This window comes from Clupea harengus, chromosome 16, assembly GCF_900700415.2.
Source record: "Clupea harengus chromosome 16, Ch_v2.0.2, whole genome shotgun sequence".
Classification (NCBI taxonomy): Eukaryota; Metazoa; Chordata; class Actinopteri; order Clupeiformes; family Clupeidae; genus Clupea; species Clupea harengus.
This window is the reverse complement of record NC_045167.1, coordinates 20,851,031-20,868,530: the sequence shown is the minus strand read 5'-3', so window position 1 is coordinate 20,868,530 and position 17,500 is coordinate 20,851,031. Positions and strand designations below refer to the sequence as shown.

General features: G+C 47.4%; 1 protein-coding gene across 11 annotated transcripts in view; it reads left to right on the top strand.

Annotated features, from left to right (window-relative positions):
* ppfia2 (PTPRF interacting protein alpha 2) overlaps positions 1-17,500 on the top strand; it is a 182,691-nt gene that overhangs the window by 129,099 nt on the left and 36,092 nt on the right. For all 11 annotated transcript variants that reach the window (XM_031583113.2, XM_031583117.2, XM_031583115.2 and 8 more), the window contains 4 exons: positions 3,466-3,630; positions 5,477-5,551; positions 13,760-13,867; positions 16,651-16,872. In XM_031583113.2, the coding sequence (XP_031438973.1) occupies positions 3,466-3,630; positions 5,477-5,551; positions 13,760-13,867; positions 16,651-16,872 (570 nt within the window). The remainder of the gene's footprint in view (positions 1-3,465; positions 3,631-5,476; positions 5,552-13,759; positions 13,868-16,650; positions 16,873-17,500) is intronic.

The window sequence follows — 17,500 nt, the reverse complement described above, 5'->3', positions numbered from 1 at the left end:
TAATCGATCGTCGATTAATTATGCCCATCCCTAGTGGATGCTCAAGGGTTAGGTGAGGACAGTGCGGGCGGGTGCAGTGAGATGAACAGTATAAGGAAGCAAACCCCATCAGAAGAGAGAGAAAGAGAGAGTGAGAGAGAGAGAGAGAGAGTGTGTGAAGGGAGAGTGGAGAGGAGGAACTGCTGTGTGAGGAGCAGGCTCTGATTGATTGCGCTGCGTGTGCTGGTGATGGGGTCAGGACATGCTGACACACCTCCAGGTGCCCAGAAACAGGTGCTTCTCAAACTCCTCAACTAGTACTAACACACACACACACACACACACACACACACACACACACACACACACACACTAGAGTTCCAACTAAAATAGTTGCCAATTAAGTAATGCAATTACTCTAAGGTCATACAATTTTAAATCATTTCACATTGAAATTAAATTGCAAAGGAGTGTGCTCACTGCTATTGTATACTGTACAATTCACTTGGCGCCTAAATATTTCGGGTTTAGAAGCCAATGCCTTTTTTTTTTGGTCTGGAGCCCTGTACACACAGGTCATAATCATGTGCTCATGCACACTGATGAACAGGCAAAACTAAATTAAATCTGGTAAGCAAAGTAACGTTGTTACTGTAATATATAAAACAGTCAGTAGTGTAATAAAAAAAATCAACAGTTAAGCATCTAGCATCTGTTATGCTAAAGGATAATGTCATTATAACTTGATGAAGTTAGCTCAGGCATAAAATGAAGATTTTTAAGAGTCACTATGCCCATCAGTGCAACAGACGCTTTCATTAGTTCTTCTAATCAAAGTGTATGCTGCCGTCTGCAGAGCAAAACAGGGATCGAGGGACTGCTGTGTCTGCGAGTAGCTGCTATGGTCCTGCCACAGTTTTCAGACACAAACTGATGCGCTGTCTGCAGTCATCGTTCTATCCTATGGTGGTCTGGTTTGCATTAGCTCACAGACATCGGCGTCTTTCTCAGTCGCCCTAAAAATGAATGGACCTGGAATGTGCAGCTCTTCGGGGAGCTCAGAGCGTGCAGCGTTTGTTCGGTGCGCTGTCTGGATCCTCAGAGCAGACGCTCTTGGAGCCACAGGCACTCCTCACCACTGCCACCACCACCTCTGTGCACTCGACAGCAGGCATGATTATCAGACCATCAGCCCCTTGGCACGCATGACCCTGGAAAAAGCAGCAAGGGAGAGGACAAAGCCAGTCAGGCACCGTCTGTCTACCCTCCCTCCCTGTCTATTGACCATCATTCCCTCTCCCTCTCTCTCTCTCTCTCTCTCTTTCCCTGTCTGTTGACCATCATTCTCTCTCTGTCTCTCCCTCCCTCTCTCTCGTTCTCTCCCTCTTTCCCTATCCTTGTCTCTCTCTCTCTCTCTCAATGGTGCAGACCATTGTGTAGTGTTTGCCCAATCCTGCCCCTTAGCCACCCTATAATCTTCTCCTCAGTGTCTCCCCCATTGCCCTCTGCTCTTTCTGTCGACTCACCTGCCTGCCCCCGCTGCTGTAAGTCATCTCCCCCTGTACCCTCTCCCTGTCCTTGGGACCCTGCACCTGAATCGATTCGGTCCGCCACGTAGCCGAGCCAGTCGCTAACCACATTAGCATAATCCTTTTTGTGCCGAGTCCAGAGGGTTTCAATTTGTTTGAAGAGTCTTATTGTTCTGAGGCTCCATAATTGATTTTCTTGAGGCTAATGCCATTATGGTTTTTGTTTTTTTTCTTCTCGTTCTGTCTTTTCTGCCAAACGCATGACAATTTTTTTTTAAATGATCTGTTAAGGAAGTGAAGCTTTGTTTGCTATACGCACTCGGAAACAAAAACAGCTTTGATGTGCGGCGTGTGCATTGTGAAGCGCGTTTGAAGTCGCTGTTTCATAGAACACAACTGACCTTGAAGAGTCATCTGACAGACAGCAAGGAAATGTAGGCTGGTAATGTAATGTAAGACATATGCAGTATATTACATTAACATGCAGACACATCGTGAAGGATGATAATTGTGTGCATTGTCTGTGGCTGACGCCAGCGATGGCTGTAGTATGGAGATAGAAGTTCTGTCTCCAGGGGCTGATGATCTTTCCTGCTCTGTGGCTCTTGTCATACCTATGCATACACTATGCTATGACATTTTTATGGGTCCTTATAGGAATGGAAATCGACTTCACGCATGACATGTCACAATGTCACAACAGTATGTTTATTGTCCACAGCGGTGGAAATCTGGCCTAGGAGGCGGCTTTCCCCACTGGAGCTGTTTTGCTGGCGCTGTCATGCATGGTGCATGCTATTAGTCTGCTTGTACACTTTTACAGCTTTCCTGACAAGAAGAGGAATTCACCTGTAAATCAACATACTTGAGTTCATGCATGAAATGTTGAAATGTCAGAATGATGTGGTTGCTTTTTGTTGTTGTTGTTCTCCACTGCAGTGGAAATTCATCTTTGGCCTCAACCTATAAGCATAGGATATTGGCATGAGCGATAAAACATATAGCCACATACAATATTCAGGCTGAAATACAACAACAAATAAAGTTACATGAAACCATAAAAATACACTTGGACAATTTAAATATAATATAATATACATGAACAGTACATATGTTGAAAGTAAACCATAAAACCATGTAAGTAGTCACAAGACAGTAGTACACAAAAGTAGAGAAAAAGTGATCGCATAAGTTAATTTATTTGTTTTAATGAAAGGGATTTAATTAAGGAGAAAGTAAAGACAGGCTATAGATGTTTACATTAGACCTTAATAAAGTTATCTATCTGACTGAGGTACATATTAAACCTTAATAAAGTTATCTATCTGACTGAGGTTCATATTAGACCTTAATAAATCTATCTATCTGACTGAGGTTCATATTAGACCTTAATAAAGTTATCTATCTGACTGAGGTTCATATTAAACCTTAATAAAGTTATCTATCTGACTGGGGTTTATATTAGACCTTAATAAATCTATCTATCTGACTGGGGTGTTATACAGGGATTGTGTGGGTAGGAACAGTTAAGGGTTTTTGCTTAGACATTTAGTTAGCTTTACATGGTACTGTCCAGTGCTTTTACTTGCTATCCACGCTATGAATGGGAGATGGTTGTTACGCTGGATGTCCTGCTGTCTATACTATGGCATGACATGGCATAATAGACACCAAACTCAAGAATGATCTAGAAACTAATAACTGACATGTGACTAACTAACACACAGAAGTTGCAAATGTAATACAGCTTATACTGATAACTGATGATGATGATGATGATGATGATGATGATGATGATTACATTCACAATATGCCTTTAAAGATGATGATGATTACACTCACGCTGATGAAGAGGGGGCGGGGAAGAGGAGGCTGATGGCAGTGCTTGTATTGTTTGTAATGACGTTGGTGCTTGTTAAGCGTCACTCTGATGAGGGTATCCTTGGCGTGTTTTCAGCTGCTATTGGAGCACCTGGAGTGCCTGGTGTCCCGACACGAGCGATCCTTGCGCATGACCGTGGTCAAGCGGCAGGCCCAGTCTCCGTCCGGCGTGTCCAGCGAGGTCGAGGTCCTCAAAGCGCTCAAGTCCCTGTTCGAGCACCACAAGGCCCTAGATGAAAAGGTAAGACAGGAGGCTAAGGAAGTACCCAGCCTTTGCAGGTCTGATTAGCATACAAACAATACATACATACATACACACACACACACACACGTGCGCACACACACACACACACACACACAATACATACACAATACATACTGTACATACATTACATACAAAGAGCTGATTCTCTGTAAATGAACCTCTGACTGAATGACTTCAGTTCCCCACATTTTACGAGATATCTTTTCACTTTTTGTGAGTGAAAACCTTCACTCTACTCACTCAACTATTAAACAGTGGAGAGACACATTAACGGTGTGCTGACATGTTCTCCACATCTGACTTATAGAGAAAGCATTAATGCTAGGCCTACTTCAGGTAAACCTGCAGAAGACTACCATGCAGTTAGCCCCACAACCCCTCTACTGGGTCCCCTGTCCCCTCTGTCCCCTGTCCCCTCCATCCTTCCATCTCTCTATCCCTCCACCCTTCCATCCCTCCACCCTTCCATCCCTCTGTCCCTCCATTCATCCACCCTTCCATCCCTCCATCCCTCTACCCTTCCATCTCTCCATCCCTCTGTCCCTCCATCTCTCCATTTCTCTGCACTTTCACTTTTCACTCCCTCCATCTCTCCATCCCTTCACCCCTCCATCCAGCTCTCCATCCCTCTGTCCCTCCATCTCTCCATCCCTCCCTCCATCTCTCCTCCCCTTCACCCTTCCATCCCTTTATCCTCCATCCCTCCATCCACGGCTGATTCCTTGACAGTCCCTCTGTTGCCCCACCTGTGATCTATTCTACAGGCTGTAGCCGGGGGGGTAATTTATAACACCCCTTTGTTGCCAGCGGTAACGAGAATATAAATGCACAGCTGGCTCATGGGGTGTGCTGTGCAGCAGCTTGCAACCACTGCCATAATCCCCTCTGTCACACAATCCCGCCTCTCTCTCTCTCTCCCTCCATCTTTCTTTCTTCACTCTCTCTTTCTCTCTCACCATGCATCCCTCTCTTTAACCTCTCTCTCTCTCTCTCTCTCTCTCTCTCTCTCTCGTGAACTTTCTCACCACCCTTATTGTAATGCTCAGTCTTTTCTTCTGCTCCTCTCTTTTTTTTCTGCCCGCTTTGTCAGTCCATCCCTCTCTTCTTCTTCTTCTTCATCTGTCTCTCTTCCCCTCTTTTTCTCTCACGGTCCACATGGCCCGTCTGCTCAACCTCCACCGTGTACACACACAATGGATTGCCCTGTCGGGCGGCGTGACAAATATCAGAATGGTGAGAAGAGGAAGTCAAGGCCATAAATTCCTTCGGCTGACATGGGTTTTGGTTGAGGGTGGGTGTTGTGAGGGATGGGGAGGTTCACTGGCTGTGAGATTGGGGGATAGAGGGGCTTGTGCTGAGGGCGTGTGTGGGGGTGGGTGGCAGAAATCTGCTCCCACCTCGCCATTTAAGAGCAATCAAAGCCTGACCGAGGGGACAGCTGGTTTGAAAGGGAAGACATATTGTCATCACTGGCGAGAAAGAGGGAGGGAGGGAGAGAGAGAGAGAGAGAGAGAGAGAGAGAGAGAGAGAAAGAGAGAGAGAAAGAGAGGGGGCGTCAGGAATGAGGGATGAGGAGAGAGCAGCCAGAGATGAGAGAGGATCAGTGCTAGCCAGCCTCAGCCTGAGCCTCAGCAGTGGGTAGAACTAATGGCTGTCTGCCAGAGGCCCGTTGCTAATCCACACGCTAACGCTTGGAGCGCTAACACAGCCACCCTAATAAGAAGACTGCAGTCTTAGAAAAGGGGGGTGTCTTACTGTCGCACTGTCGGTTATGGTTTTCTGATTGTATTTGTTTTGTTCTGTTGCTGTGTTCCCCCTGCAGGTCAGAGAGAGATTGCGGGTGTCACTAGAGAGAGTGTCAGCCTTGGAGGAGGAGTTAACAGCTGCCAATCAAGAGGTAAGAGATGGCTGGGATGCTGCGCTTTCACTTGATGATGTGGGCTGTAATGACTGATTGTTTGCTCTCCTGTATGAGAAATCCTTTTGTGTGTGTGTGTGTGTGGGGGGGGGGGGGGGGTGTGGGTGTGGGTGTGTGTTTGTGAACAAGGACTTAACATTATTTACTAATAGTTGAGCTAGTTGTATTCCCCATGTTCATGGTTTTAGGATTTGGTGGTAAAATAAAGGCTAAATTGGCATCACCTTCCAGAGAGAAGAAGAAAGAAGGCAACTCAGTGGCTAAGAAACATGAGAAGGATGAGAGAGAACAATTGTGGCACTGGACGACTTGAAGAGAGAGAGAGAGAGATGCAGATATAGAAAAGATCAGTGAAAAGAAAGGGGTAAAGAGAGAATGGGAGGCCCTGTGTAAGAGACATTATCATAAGAGGTTAATGCTTTAACAAAAGGTGAAAAAGATGTGTGCTTTAAAGACACGGAAGGAAAAAGAGAACCCTAGGTATAAAAAAGAGAGGGAGAGACAGATGGGAAGGAAGAAGAAAAGAAGTATGGTTGAAAGACATGGGAGGGAAAAAGAAAGGTAGAGAAAGAGAGAGAGAGAGAGAGAGAGAGAGAGAGAGAGTGAGAGAGCGAGAGAGAGAGAGAGATAGAAATAGAGACTTCCACCCATCTCTCCCCGCCGGAGCGGAGGAAGCCGGTTTAATGATTTCCTTCCCTGTGCGGGGCGGCTAAAGCTCCCATTCTCCCTGCATTGGCCCTGCTGCCTCAGTACTGGCCCTAATGAGAGGGAGACGGAGTGCTGAGCCCTGATCAAAGAGCCGCTGCCTAACCCTAACTGATGGGAGATGTGTGTGTGTGTGTGTGTGTGGGGGGGGCAGACATTTAAGCAGCACACACTCCCCGTCTCCCCCCACACCCCCGTCAGATAGCACCTGAGGAGGGCAGACGAATGTTGAATCAGATGTGATCAAGGCGGATAGGGGGGCAAGGGGGTGGGTGGTGATAGGGGGGTGAGGGGGTGGGTGGTGATAGGGGGGCGAGGGGGTGGGTGGTGATAGGGTGTTGAGGGGGTGGGTGGTGATAGGGGGGCGGGGGGTGGGTGGTGATAGGGGGGGCGGGGGGGTGGGTGGTGATAGGGGGGCGGGGGGGTGGGTGGTGATAGGGTGTTGAGGGGGTGGGTGGTGATAGGGGGGCGGGGGGGTGGGTGGTGATAGGGGGGCGGGGGGGTGGGTGGTGATAGGGGGGCGGGGGGGTGGGTGGTGATAGGGGGGCGGGGGGTGGGTGGTGATAGGGTGTTGAGGGGGTGGGTGGTGATAGGGGGGCGGGGGGGTGGGTGGTGTTGCACTAGTGAGAGGGTGATGAAGATGGGGGTTAAAAGGTGTCATCAGTCTCAGCATGCACGGCTTCCTCTGGATCCTTTTTCTGCACTTTTCTTGCTCCCTCTCTGTTTCTCCCTCGTAATCTTTCTTATTTTTATCCTCAACCTTTGTACCTCTCCATCTTTCTTTACCTCTTCTCCTTTATCTCTTTGTCCTGGCCTCTTTCTTTCTTTCTTTCTTTCTTTGTGTGGTCATTATGCCCTTGTTTTACACTAGCCATTCATTCCCCTGTTTCCAGTAGACTAGTTCAATAGTCCATAATAGTGACCTAGTTCAATACACAATTCCAGTCCGTCTGGCCTGCATAGCGATGCTTTTGTGTGTGAGCCCATGTTCATTAACAGGTCCCTCCTCCGTGCTTTCTCTGAAGCCAACGGCGGAGGATGGATGGGGGGGGACCTGGCTCTAGAGGGCCACGTGGGGCTGGCTTTGAGCTGGGTGACGTTGCCAGATTCAGAAGCTGTTCCAGGGAGAGATTCTCACTTCTTTTGGCTGCCACTGCTGCAGACTGCTCATTGACCCTGGGTGGTGATTGGTTGCGGAGCGGTTGCCAGAGCTGGGCAGATATGCGCAGTGACTGGTGGTTCTGTTAAGAGAGAGTGTCTAGACATTGCTGCTGTGCACTTCACACACGTTCTGCTCGAAGACAGGACTGTCACATCGATTTCTAATAGTCCTTGAAAGAGCATCGGTTTGCCTGAAAGTTAAGTGTGGATGACAGTTTCTTGGGCAGTGGGCTGTGGCTGAAGAGCCCAGTAAAAGTCTCAGAGCTCAGGCCTGGGCCTCTAATCCCAACATTTCCCTGACATTCACAAGTTACAGCTACAGTAAGATATGCTACTTATTAGCTCATGCCTTGTTACATAAAGTTGCTCTACAAAGATCAGCTTAAATTCTCTGTTCATAGCCCATGCTTTATTGTGTGTTTGTGTGTGTGTGTGTGTGTGTGTGTGTGTGTGTGTGTGTGTGTGTGTGTGTGTGTGTGTGTGTGTGTGTGTGAGACAGAGAGAGATGAAGACAGAGAGAGAGAGACAGAGAGATAAAGACAGACAGACAGAGAGAGAGAGAGAGAGACAGAGAGGGAGAGAGAGAGCCAGAAAGTGTGTATGTGAGGTTTAGTATTTTTTGTGTGTCCTTGTCCAAAGGTATGTGAATGTGTGGACATCTGTGTGTGTGTGTGTGTGTGTGTGTGTGCATTTGTACGTCTACAGAGTGTCTTGTAGGGCTCAGTGAAAGCACAGAAGGCAGAGGAGCGAAGACTTTCCCCAGAATGTGATCATGATTGACATCCAGCACCAGTAAGCACCCAGCCCCCCACCCAGATCTATATATCAGCCTCAGCCAGAACCAGACAGAGATATCTCCCTCAGGCCTCCACAGTCCCCTCTCTCTCCTCCTGCCACTGCGGCTGAATGGAGGGGGTGGGGGTGGGGTGGGGGTGGGGACTCTGGGCTGTGGGCTGGATTCACACCAGTGTCTGCTGCAGAGTGTCTGTGTGGATCCCCTGCCCAGCGTCAGCGCTGCACGTCAGAGCCTCCGGCCTTTGATGCGTCCACATGAGCTCCACGTGCCCCACACATCAAAGGGACACGCCGTTCACTCTTTTGTCGGCAGGAACGTTTTTTTTATCACTCCACCTGGCCCTCTCTCTCTACCCCTCCATTCCTTTCTTTTTCTCTCTCCATCTCTCAACCTCAATCTTTTTTTCCCTCTCCATCACTCCCTCTATTTCCCCTTCTTTTCTGTCTTTGTCTCTTTCTTGCTTTCTCCATCTCTCCCTACCTTATTCCCTCTCTCTTTCCTTCTCCCTCTCTCTCTCTCTCTGTCTCTCACCTCTCTCTCTCTCTCTCTCTCTCTCTCTCTCTCTGTATCTCACTTCTCCCTACTTTTTTCCCCCCTCTCTCTCTCTCCATTCATCCCTATCTTCCCAATCCATCCCTCTCTCCTGCCCCTCTACCTCTCTTCATCCCTCTCTCTCTCTCTCCCTCGCCTGTCCTCCATTAAGCAGCAGTCATGGTGATCTGCTCTTCATCTCATTTGTCCCTCTCTGTGTCAGAAGGTGCCCACTGTTTGATCTTCGATAGGGGGGAAGATGACAGACTACCCCCCCCCCCCCCCCCCCCCCCCCCCCCGTGCTGGCAGAGGATGAGGAAGCTTCTAATTGCTCCCTCATTAAAACCCCATGGCAGGAGAAGGTGATAAGGAGCAGATGGCACATTCACTGCCTATCGGACGCCTCTCAATACATTACGCCTTCCTCAGAGAAGCTGCTGTGCACTGGGGCTAAACTCTCCCTCTCCGCCAGCCCACAACTTCTACCCAACAAGCGCAGGACACCCATCCCCTCCTGTCTCTCCATCTCTTGGGACACTTCAACAGCATCAGCATCAGTATCAGCAGCATCAGCAGCATCAGTAGCATCAGTAGCATCAGCAGCATCAACAGCATCAGCAGCAGCATCAATAGCATCAATAGCATTAGCAGCATCAGCATCAGCAAGGCAGCAGCAGCAGCAGCAGCAGCAGCCTTGTCCTTCTTCTCCTCGGGCAGCACGGAGCACAGAATGTTCAGTGAGTGCTACTGATAGCAGCAGCAGGGTACAGAACACTGATAGCACTCTGTGATGCCTTTAGGGCTCCCTGCTACAGTGGAGATGGCACTGACAGCTGTTCTGAGAATGAGCTTGGACCCAGGATGCCTCTAATGTTCTTTACTCCTGGGATGAGTAGAATTACACAACAGCTAGATCTGGCCAAACTATTTATTCATTTCTGATTGGACAAGAGGCATTCCATGAGTGGGGATATCCTGGCACAAAACCACTCGGACTCTTCACCGCTAGTAATCACTCTGCGTTTGATAGACTTCAACCCTTGAATTGTACGTCGACATCCCATTCAGTCAAAGTTAGAGAGCAGAATGGCAGGAAGAATTTTTTTTACGTTGCATTTGACATTTTTCAAGTGAGGAAAGGGAACAGGAGTAGAGGAAATGTACAAATTCACATGTACAAGTAGGCTCTCCGACTCAACTTGGCTGTAGAGTGATAATATTCATTGCTTGGCGGTGCTCAATGGTGAACACACTGGTTGGAACTATTTGTTGGAGTGGAGACAGATAATCACAAATGGAATAAATGAAAGAAAACATCTGGTGTCCTTAAACTCAGTTGGTAGTTGAACTGTTGTATACATGCAATATAACACTTGTGTTCATGGGGTGGGTAAATTATATCCCCACGGCTGCGATTACCTGCATAACTCGGGCTATGGCCTATGGCCGAATCAGAGCCGTGGGGATATGTCACGGTCAGTGAGGCCAGACATGGGAACTTGGACCCAAAAGCGGACATATTAAAGCCAAACCAGACTGGAGTTTAATGAGTCTCTCTTCACAGACATTCAGGCAGAAAATCATTAGGCTTAGTCAGGCCACAGTTCATAATCTCCTGAAATCCAACACAAGGAGGAGGAAACCAGGGGTCCAGAGGGCTTAGATCAGACAGTAGCCAGAAAACTCAGAATCCGAGCGCTAACTTTAGGCACTCACAGAACAGAGAGGGGATAACCTCCGTGAGGGCAAAACTCCAAGAAAAACCAAGATCCAGAACAATAGGCAAGGGCAAATCCAGAGTCTGAAAAGCAGCCAGAGAATGAACACATGAGGAACGTGTCGTCGGCGGCAACGTGTGATCCACAGGGAACCAGGAAGAGCAGGACCTCAGTCAAATATGGAGCAGGATCTCAGTCAAATATGGAGCAGGATCTCAGTCAAATATGGAGCAGGATCTCAGTAAAGAATGGAGCCGGATTTGGAAGGAGATCCTTTTCCAACCCCACTCTCACTCAGGCCATGTTGCTCACACACAAAATCTCTACATGTCACACGACTTCTTAAACGTTGGTTCTTATGGTTATAATTTTTTCTTTTTGGGATGTTCCTCGTGCTTTTATTTATGTAAAGCACATTGTTTTGCCTCTGTGTAGGAAATGTGCTGTATAAATAAACTTGCCTTTCCATGCTCTGCCTTACTGGCACTGGCACTAATCCCACTGTTGGGATCCAGTAGATACCCAGCAGGGGTCAAGTCGACCTTTGGATGCTTGTCATGTAATGACGAAGAGCAACATGATGTTGTTGTACATGCATTCTACAGCTACACTGACTAATGCAGCAGAAGCCTTTATCGTGATGGATTATATTTCCTAGAGCGTGACCTCTGTTGAGTTATATAAGTAGCTTTGTATAGAATGGCACGTAGTAGTGACTGTGAGTGGCGTACAATCTGACTGTGTTGGGTAAAATGATCTGCCATATATCAATATGGTGCAAAGGGCTAACCTTGTCCCACTTCATGCACCTTCCCGCTTCTTTCACATGATTGTTATACTTGCTCTAAATAAGCTTGTATTACTGTTATAACACCTTCATAAACCATGTATAACATATCTGTAAGCATCACATAGGCCTACAGTGTTGGCATTAGTGAACTTAAGGCAGCTCAGTCTACAGACTTATATGATAATGGGTATATGGGAATTTTAGTGTCTGATAAAAGTACCCGAGAGAGACAATATGTTTTTTTCCCTTTTCTCCTTCATGAATCATGATAGCTATCATAATGTAAATCAAATCGCTCTTAGATTGTTCTTTTTTTCCAATCACAGACTACAAACCTACAAAATGAAGCCTTGAAGGATAATTGATCCTTTTATCTTTTTTTTTTTATGGTGGATGTGGGAGCTAGTGAATCATGTGGACTGGTTAACAATAATGAGAGGTTATTCTGTCTAGGTTCTCCCTGCCTCTCACACACTAGTGTGTGTGTGTGTGTGTGTATGTGTGTGTGTGTGTGTGTTTGTGTGTGTGTGTGTGTGAGAGAGAGAAAGAGAAAGAGAAAGAGAAAGAGTGTGTATGTGAGAGAGGGAGAAAGAGTGTGTGTATGCGAAAGAGAGAGAGAGATAAACTGTGTGTGTGTGTGTGTGTCTGCACTGCTAGCACAGGATCATTTGTCACAGCGGCTCATTGTGTATCTACCGAGATGAATCTGCCTTTGTATCGCACGCTGACACACAGCTCCCTCTCTGTTTGATCGGCCATTAAAATCATGACGTTGATGTCTTGACGGACGGAGTTGAGTAAACGCTGCAGCGACGGCACATAAATCCAGGGGAAATCCCCCACACAGAGACGGCCCTGATTGCCGATAATGCCGGCGGCGCTGTCATTTTCTTTAATCACGCCATTACACGCCACGCTTTCTCTTAATCTCATAACTGTCGCCGTGGAGACGAGCGCTGCGGAGAGGAGCGTCCCGTGTCTGTGCTTCGCTCTAAGCCAGCAGATGTGCACGTCATGTCAGCTTCTCCCCCCAGCCCCCCTCCCCCCCCACTTACATGAGTAACTTTGTGCATGTGTGTATGTCCGTGTGTGTGTGTCTGTGTGAGAGAGAGAGTGTGTCAGTCTTTGTGTGTGTGTCTGTATGAGAGAGAGATCTCACTCTCACTCTCTCTCTCTCTCTCTCTCTTTCTCTCTCTCTCCCTCTCTCCCTCTCTCTCTCTCTCTCTCTCTCTGCGAGCGCGTGTGTCTGTGTGTTTATTGTCTGAAGTGGGCCAGACCAGATTGCACAAGCTTGTCAGAAGTTGTCTTTGGCAGGCTTTCTGGGTTATAATTAAGATGGTATTCCCGGGAATACCATTTGCCTCAGAGCTATTATTAATTCTGGCAGGGTGTAAAAGACATTCCTCCAAAGCAGGTAAGTGTTTTATTTAGACACAGACTATTTAACACTCTCAGCCAAGTTCAGTTCTGGAAGAAGTTAAATAAATAGATTATTTCTTCATCATGAGAAGCTGTTTTTGTGTGTGTGTGTGTGTGTGTGTGTGTGTGTGTGTGTGTGTGTGTGTGTGTGTGTGTGTGTGTCAATTTAGCTGTTTTTCTATGTTTCTGTGGTGAAATGTTTTCTGTAGTGAATTTCTGCACTCATTATGCAGCTGGTATTTGAAACATTTCTGTCTTATTACGCTAATTTGCTCTGAGTGCTTCTTCCACAAGTTTGATGCTGAGGAGGAGAACTTTTCCCTTCACTTTCCCTGACAAGAATCGAGAATCCATTTTAATTTCATTTTACGTTATCTCGACACAAAACTCAATTAGACAGTAATGAAGCGACTGGTGTTTGAACACAGCAGGCAACTTCACCATCTCACCAAGAAGACATGTCAGTGAGGGAGAGCGAGAAAGAGAAGGACAGGGCGTGAGGGAGAGAAAAAGAGGAAGGAAAAAAAAAAAACACAACCTGCAGCGTCTAAGAATAGTGCTGCCCACATCTTGGCCGATTATAACTGTCTCTCTCTACCCCAGCAGCTCTTGCCTCCTCCTCATCACGCATCATCACTCACGACAGCCCTAATTACTGTTGTCGTCTGTTACCACTGGTAACCGGATTAAGACTGTTTGCCGTGTGTTCCAGGTGACAGAGAGAGAGAGAGGGGCAGAGAATGGAAGGGGGTGTACAGGGTAATAATAGTAATCAGTTTGGTTCCTGTGCTCAGAGTTCATATTAGCAGCAGCCCAAAGCCCTTGTAGGTGTGATAAAAGCAGCTGGAAATTGAGGTACAAAGCGCTTGAGTAAATATTTTGAGTAAGGATGAAAAAGTTGTGTTAACATGAAGAAGGTTGTATGATGTTGTTTGACAGATTGCTCTTCCCTGCTTGGTAGCCTCCATAGCCAGACCTAGCTCTGGCAGAGGATGCCATGTCGGTTCTTCATGACATACTGTATGATAGACTGATGGTATCTGTCGCTCGTTCTGATTGGTCCACAGATCGTAGCCTTAAGGGAGCAGAATGCCCACATCCAGAGGAAGGTGGCATCAGGGGATGGCGAGGACCTGCTGGAAGGCACAGATGCCGGGCAGAAGGTCCATGGGAAGGTGGGTAAACCTGGCATCTGTCTACCTAACCTATTTATCTACCCGTCTGTCTACCTACATGTCTGTGTATCTACCTGTCTGCCTATCTACCCGTCTGCCTATCTACCTGTCTGCCTATCTACCTGTCTGCCTATCTACCTGTCTGTGTATCTACCTGTCTGTCTATCTACCTGTCTGCCTATCTACATGTCTGCCTGTCTGCCTATCTGCCTGTCTGCCTATCTACCTGTCTGTGTATCTACCTGTCTGCCTATCTGTCTGTCTGTCTATCTATCTGTATGTCTGCCTATCTACATGTCTGCCTATTTACCCGTCTGCCTATCTACCCGTCTGCCTATCTACCTGTCTGTCAGTCAGCCGGTCTCTTATCTATTGCTTCAGTTCCTGTTCCATATCGATGTGGTTGTATATCAGTGTGAAGCAGGGTTGCAGTCCTGTCTCACTGCACAAAACTCAAAATGACTTTGCAGTTTGAAAGATTTGTATCTGTAAAAGAGCTCTCCAGCATTGGTGTGTATCCAGCCCAAAGCCAACGTCTACTTTGCAGAAAGTCAAGTCAATATGAAAGCCCTCCTGTCAAAGAACCCAGCAATCTACACGCACCGTTAACTCAAAAGACACAGGCACTCACAGTGCAGTTTAGGTGGTTCAGCAGTTGAAAGTGTAACTGTTTTTGTAGAGTAATATATCCACTCATACTGAAGTGCACTCTTCCAATCCACTTCATTCTAAGCAAGGCACAGGCACAGGCACAGGCACAGGCACAGGCACAGGCACAGGCCACATAACCCAACACAAACGGGCGTCTGAAGCCTGATGAGAACCATGCCGTTTCCTGCAATTATTTCCCTTTAGCATGTGCCTCCCTCTGACAGCGTGTGATGTATTGTGTTTGATCCACAGCAAATTACCCCAAAAGTCAGAGTCCAGAGTTCTGTATGGGTTCAGCTGCAGTGAAAGTTTGATTAACCAGACAGTCGGTGTGTGATGATGCGCCAAGCCCTCTATCTCTCTCTCTCTCTCTCTCTCTCTCTCTCTCTTTCTCTCTCTCTCTCACTCACTCTCTTATTCTCTCTCTCTGGGTGATTGTTCTGACATGGCTTGGCCAGACGAGACTCCCTCCTCATCGTCCAGACCCAAAATAATCCCTCATCCTTTTACGAGGCCGACTAAGGCAATCATGTTTTAGTGTAAGTGTCGGCTGTTTCAGTTCACTCTGAGATTGTGGGGCCGCCACCGGGGCCAAGTGCTATCTGTCTGTGTGTGTGTGTGTGTGTGTGTGTGTGTGTGTGTGTGTGTCTGTGTGTGTGTGTGCGTATCAGTCTGAGAGGGAAAGTGCCGACGAAGAGGAGGGGGCGGTGTACATTTCAAAGTTGAGAAGTAATGAAAAAAGTTGGGGGTGTGTGTGTGCATGCGTGTGTGATTATGCGTGTGTGCGTGCATGTGCATGCGTGTGTGTGCGCTTTGGCTGTGTGTGTGTGTGTGTGTGTGTGTGTGTGCGCGCATCTTTAGAGATGCAGGGCCTAGGTCTGCTGAATCTCTGATCACAGATAGAGAGGAGAGGGGCCTAATTAGGCAGAGCACACACAGATGGATGGCTGTGGATGAGCAGCTGGCACACACACACACTCACGCGCACACACACACTCACACATACAGTGCATAACCTCCACAAACACACACACACACACACACACATACAGTGCATCACCTCCACAAACACACACACACACTCACCCATACACTGCATCACCTCCAAACACACACACACACACCCATACAGTGCATCACCTCCACAAACACACACACACACACACACGCACACAACCACTCACCCATACAGTGCATCACCTCCACAAACACACACACACACACTCACCCATACAGTGCATCACCTACACACACACACACACACACACAAACACACACACACAAACACATACTGTACAGACAGCTGTAACCTCCTCAAAACATTACTGTGTTTTTGTCTGCCTTACCTTATGTTTTGAGTCAGCCAGTAAGTCAACGTATTTGTGTGTGTTTTTTTGAGTTTGTGTGTGTGTCTTTGAGTTTGTGTGTGAGTGAGCGTGTGTGTGTGTCTGTGTGTTTCAATGGTGCCTGTAGTGTCTTTGAAGCTGCTCCTTCCTTATGAATTAAGTTTATCATCCCGGGCGAGAGTGGCCTCCTGGGCTCTCCTAAATTGAATTAGACTGGGCCGCGTCTTGAGCTCAAATTTACTGCAGGATAAACAGGGCCGTCTCGCCTCCTCCGAAACACCAGGGGATCTGAATCAAGGCCTCTGCCCGACTCGCTACAGTTCTCCCTGGGAAGGATTTACAAGAAGTCAAGCCCACAACACCGTGGCTTTGTGTCAGAGCTAATGTCTGCGCACATCCACTTAAAGTCGCTCTTCTCAACGAGCCGCTGCCTTACGCTGCTATCTCTTGTTAAAGCAGTGTTCAAACCTGTCAAGTCTATGAGGCTGTAGATGTAATGCTTTTCTAGAGTCACATCTATCTTCTGTGTGTGTTTCTCTTTTCGTCTCAGCTTTACTGACATGAGTTCTTGTGTTGTTGAACATATAGATTCATAAACAACAACATTAATAATAATTATTATTATTATAATCTCTCTCTGTCTCTATGTCTCTCTCTCTATGTGTGCACATCTGTCTGCAAATGTCCGCCTCCCTACCTCTCTTCAAGTAATATGTAGCTATACTATATGATATAATATGTACATACATATGCACTTACATTAACACATGAACCTCCCTTCCACAGCGTCTGTCCAACGGCTCGATGGAGTCGGTGGACGAGGCGGGCCAGGTGGGGGAGCTGCAGGAGCTGCTGGAGAAGCAGAACTACGAGCTGGCCCAGATGAAGGAGCGCATGTCCTCCCTCTCCTCCCGCGTCTCCGAGGTGGAGCAGGAGCTGGACACCGCCCGCAAGGACCTCATCAAGTCTGAGGAGATGTGCTGCAAGTACCAGCGCGACGTCAAGGAGGTGAGCGGAACGACGCGTGGCTCAAGTGTAGGTGTGTGTGTGTGTGTGTGTGTGTGTGTGTGTGTGTCTGTGGTGTGTGTGTGTGTGTGTGTGTGTGTGTGTGTGTGTGTGTGTGTGTGTGTGTGTGTGTGTGTGTGTGTGTGTGTGTGACGCGTGACGCATGACGCGTGGCTCAAGCGTAGATGTGTGTGGGGTCATGTGACAAGAGTGACGTCAAGGAGGTGAGCAGAACGTGTGGCTCAAGCGTAGGTGTGTGTGTGTGTGTGTGTGTGTGTGTGTGGGGTCATGACGCATGGCTCAAGCGTAGATGTGTGTGGGGTCATGTGACAGAGGACATGTGCAGAGGAAGCTCTGCATGACCTGATCAAGTCCAAGATCTTCCCAAACACGTAAACATGCATCGTTAAATATGTTGCTATACTATATAATATAATATGTACATACGTATGCACTTACATTAACACATGAACAAGCAGTTACAGCAGGGAAAGAGTAAACTAAACTACCGCATACATATGCATTAGTATGCATTAGTACACATTGAACCTATGCATTGTGTCAAATATTGGGCAATAGTACTATGAGGATTGCAACCGTAACCATCACAGCTGAGGTTTGTATTTGGTTA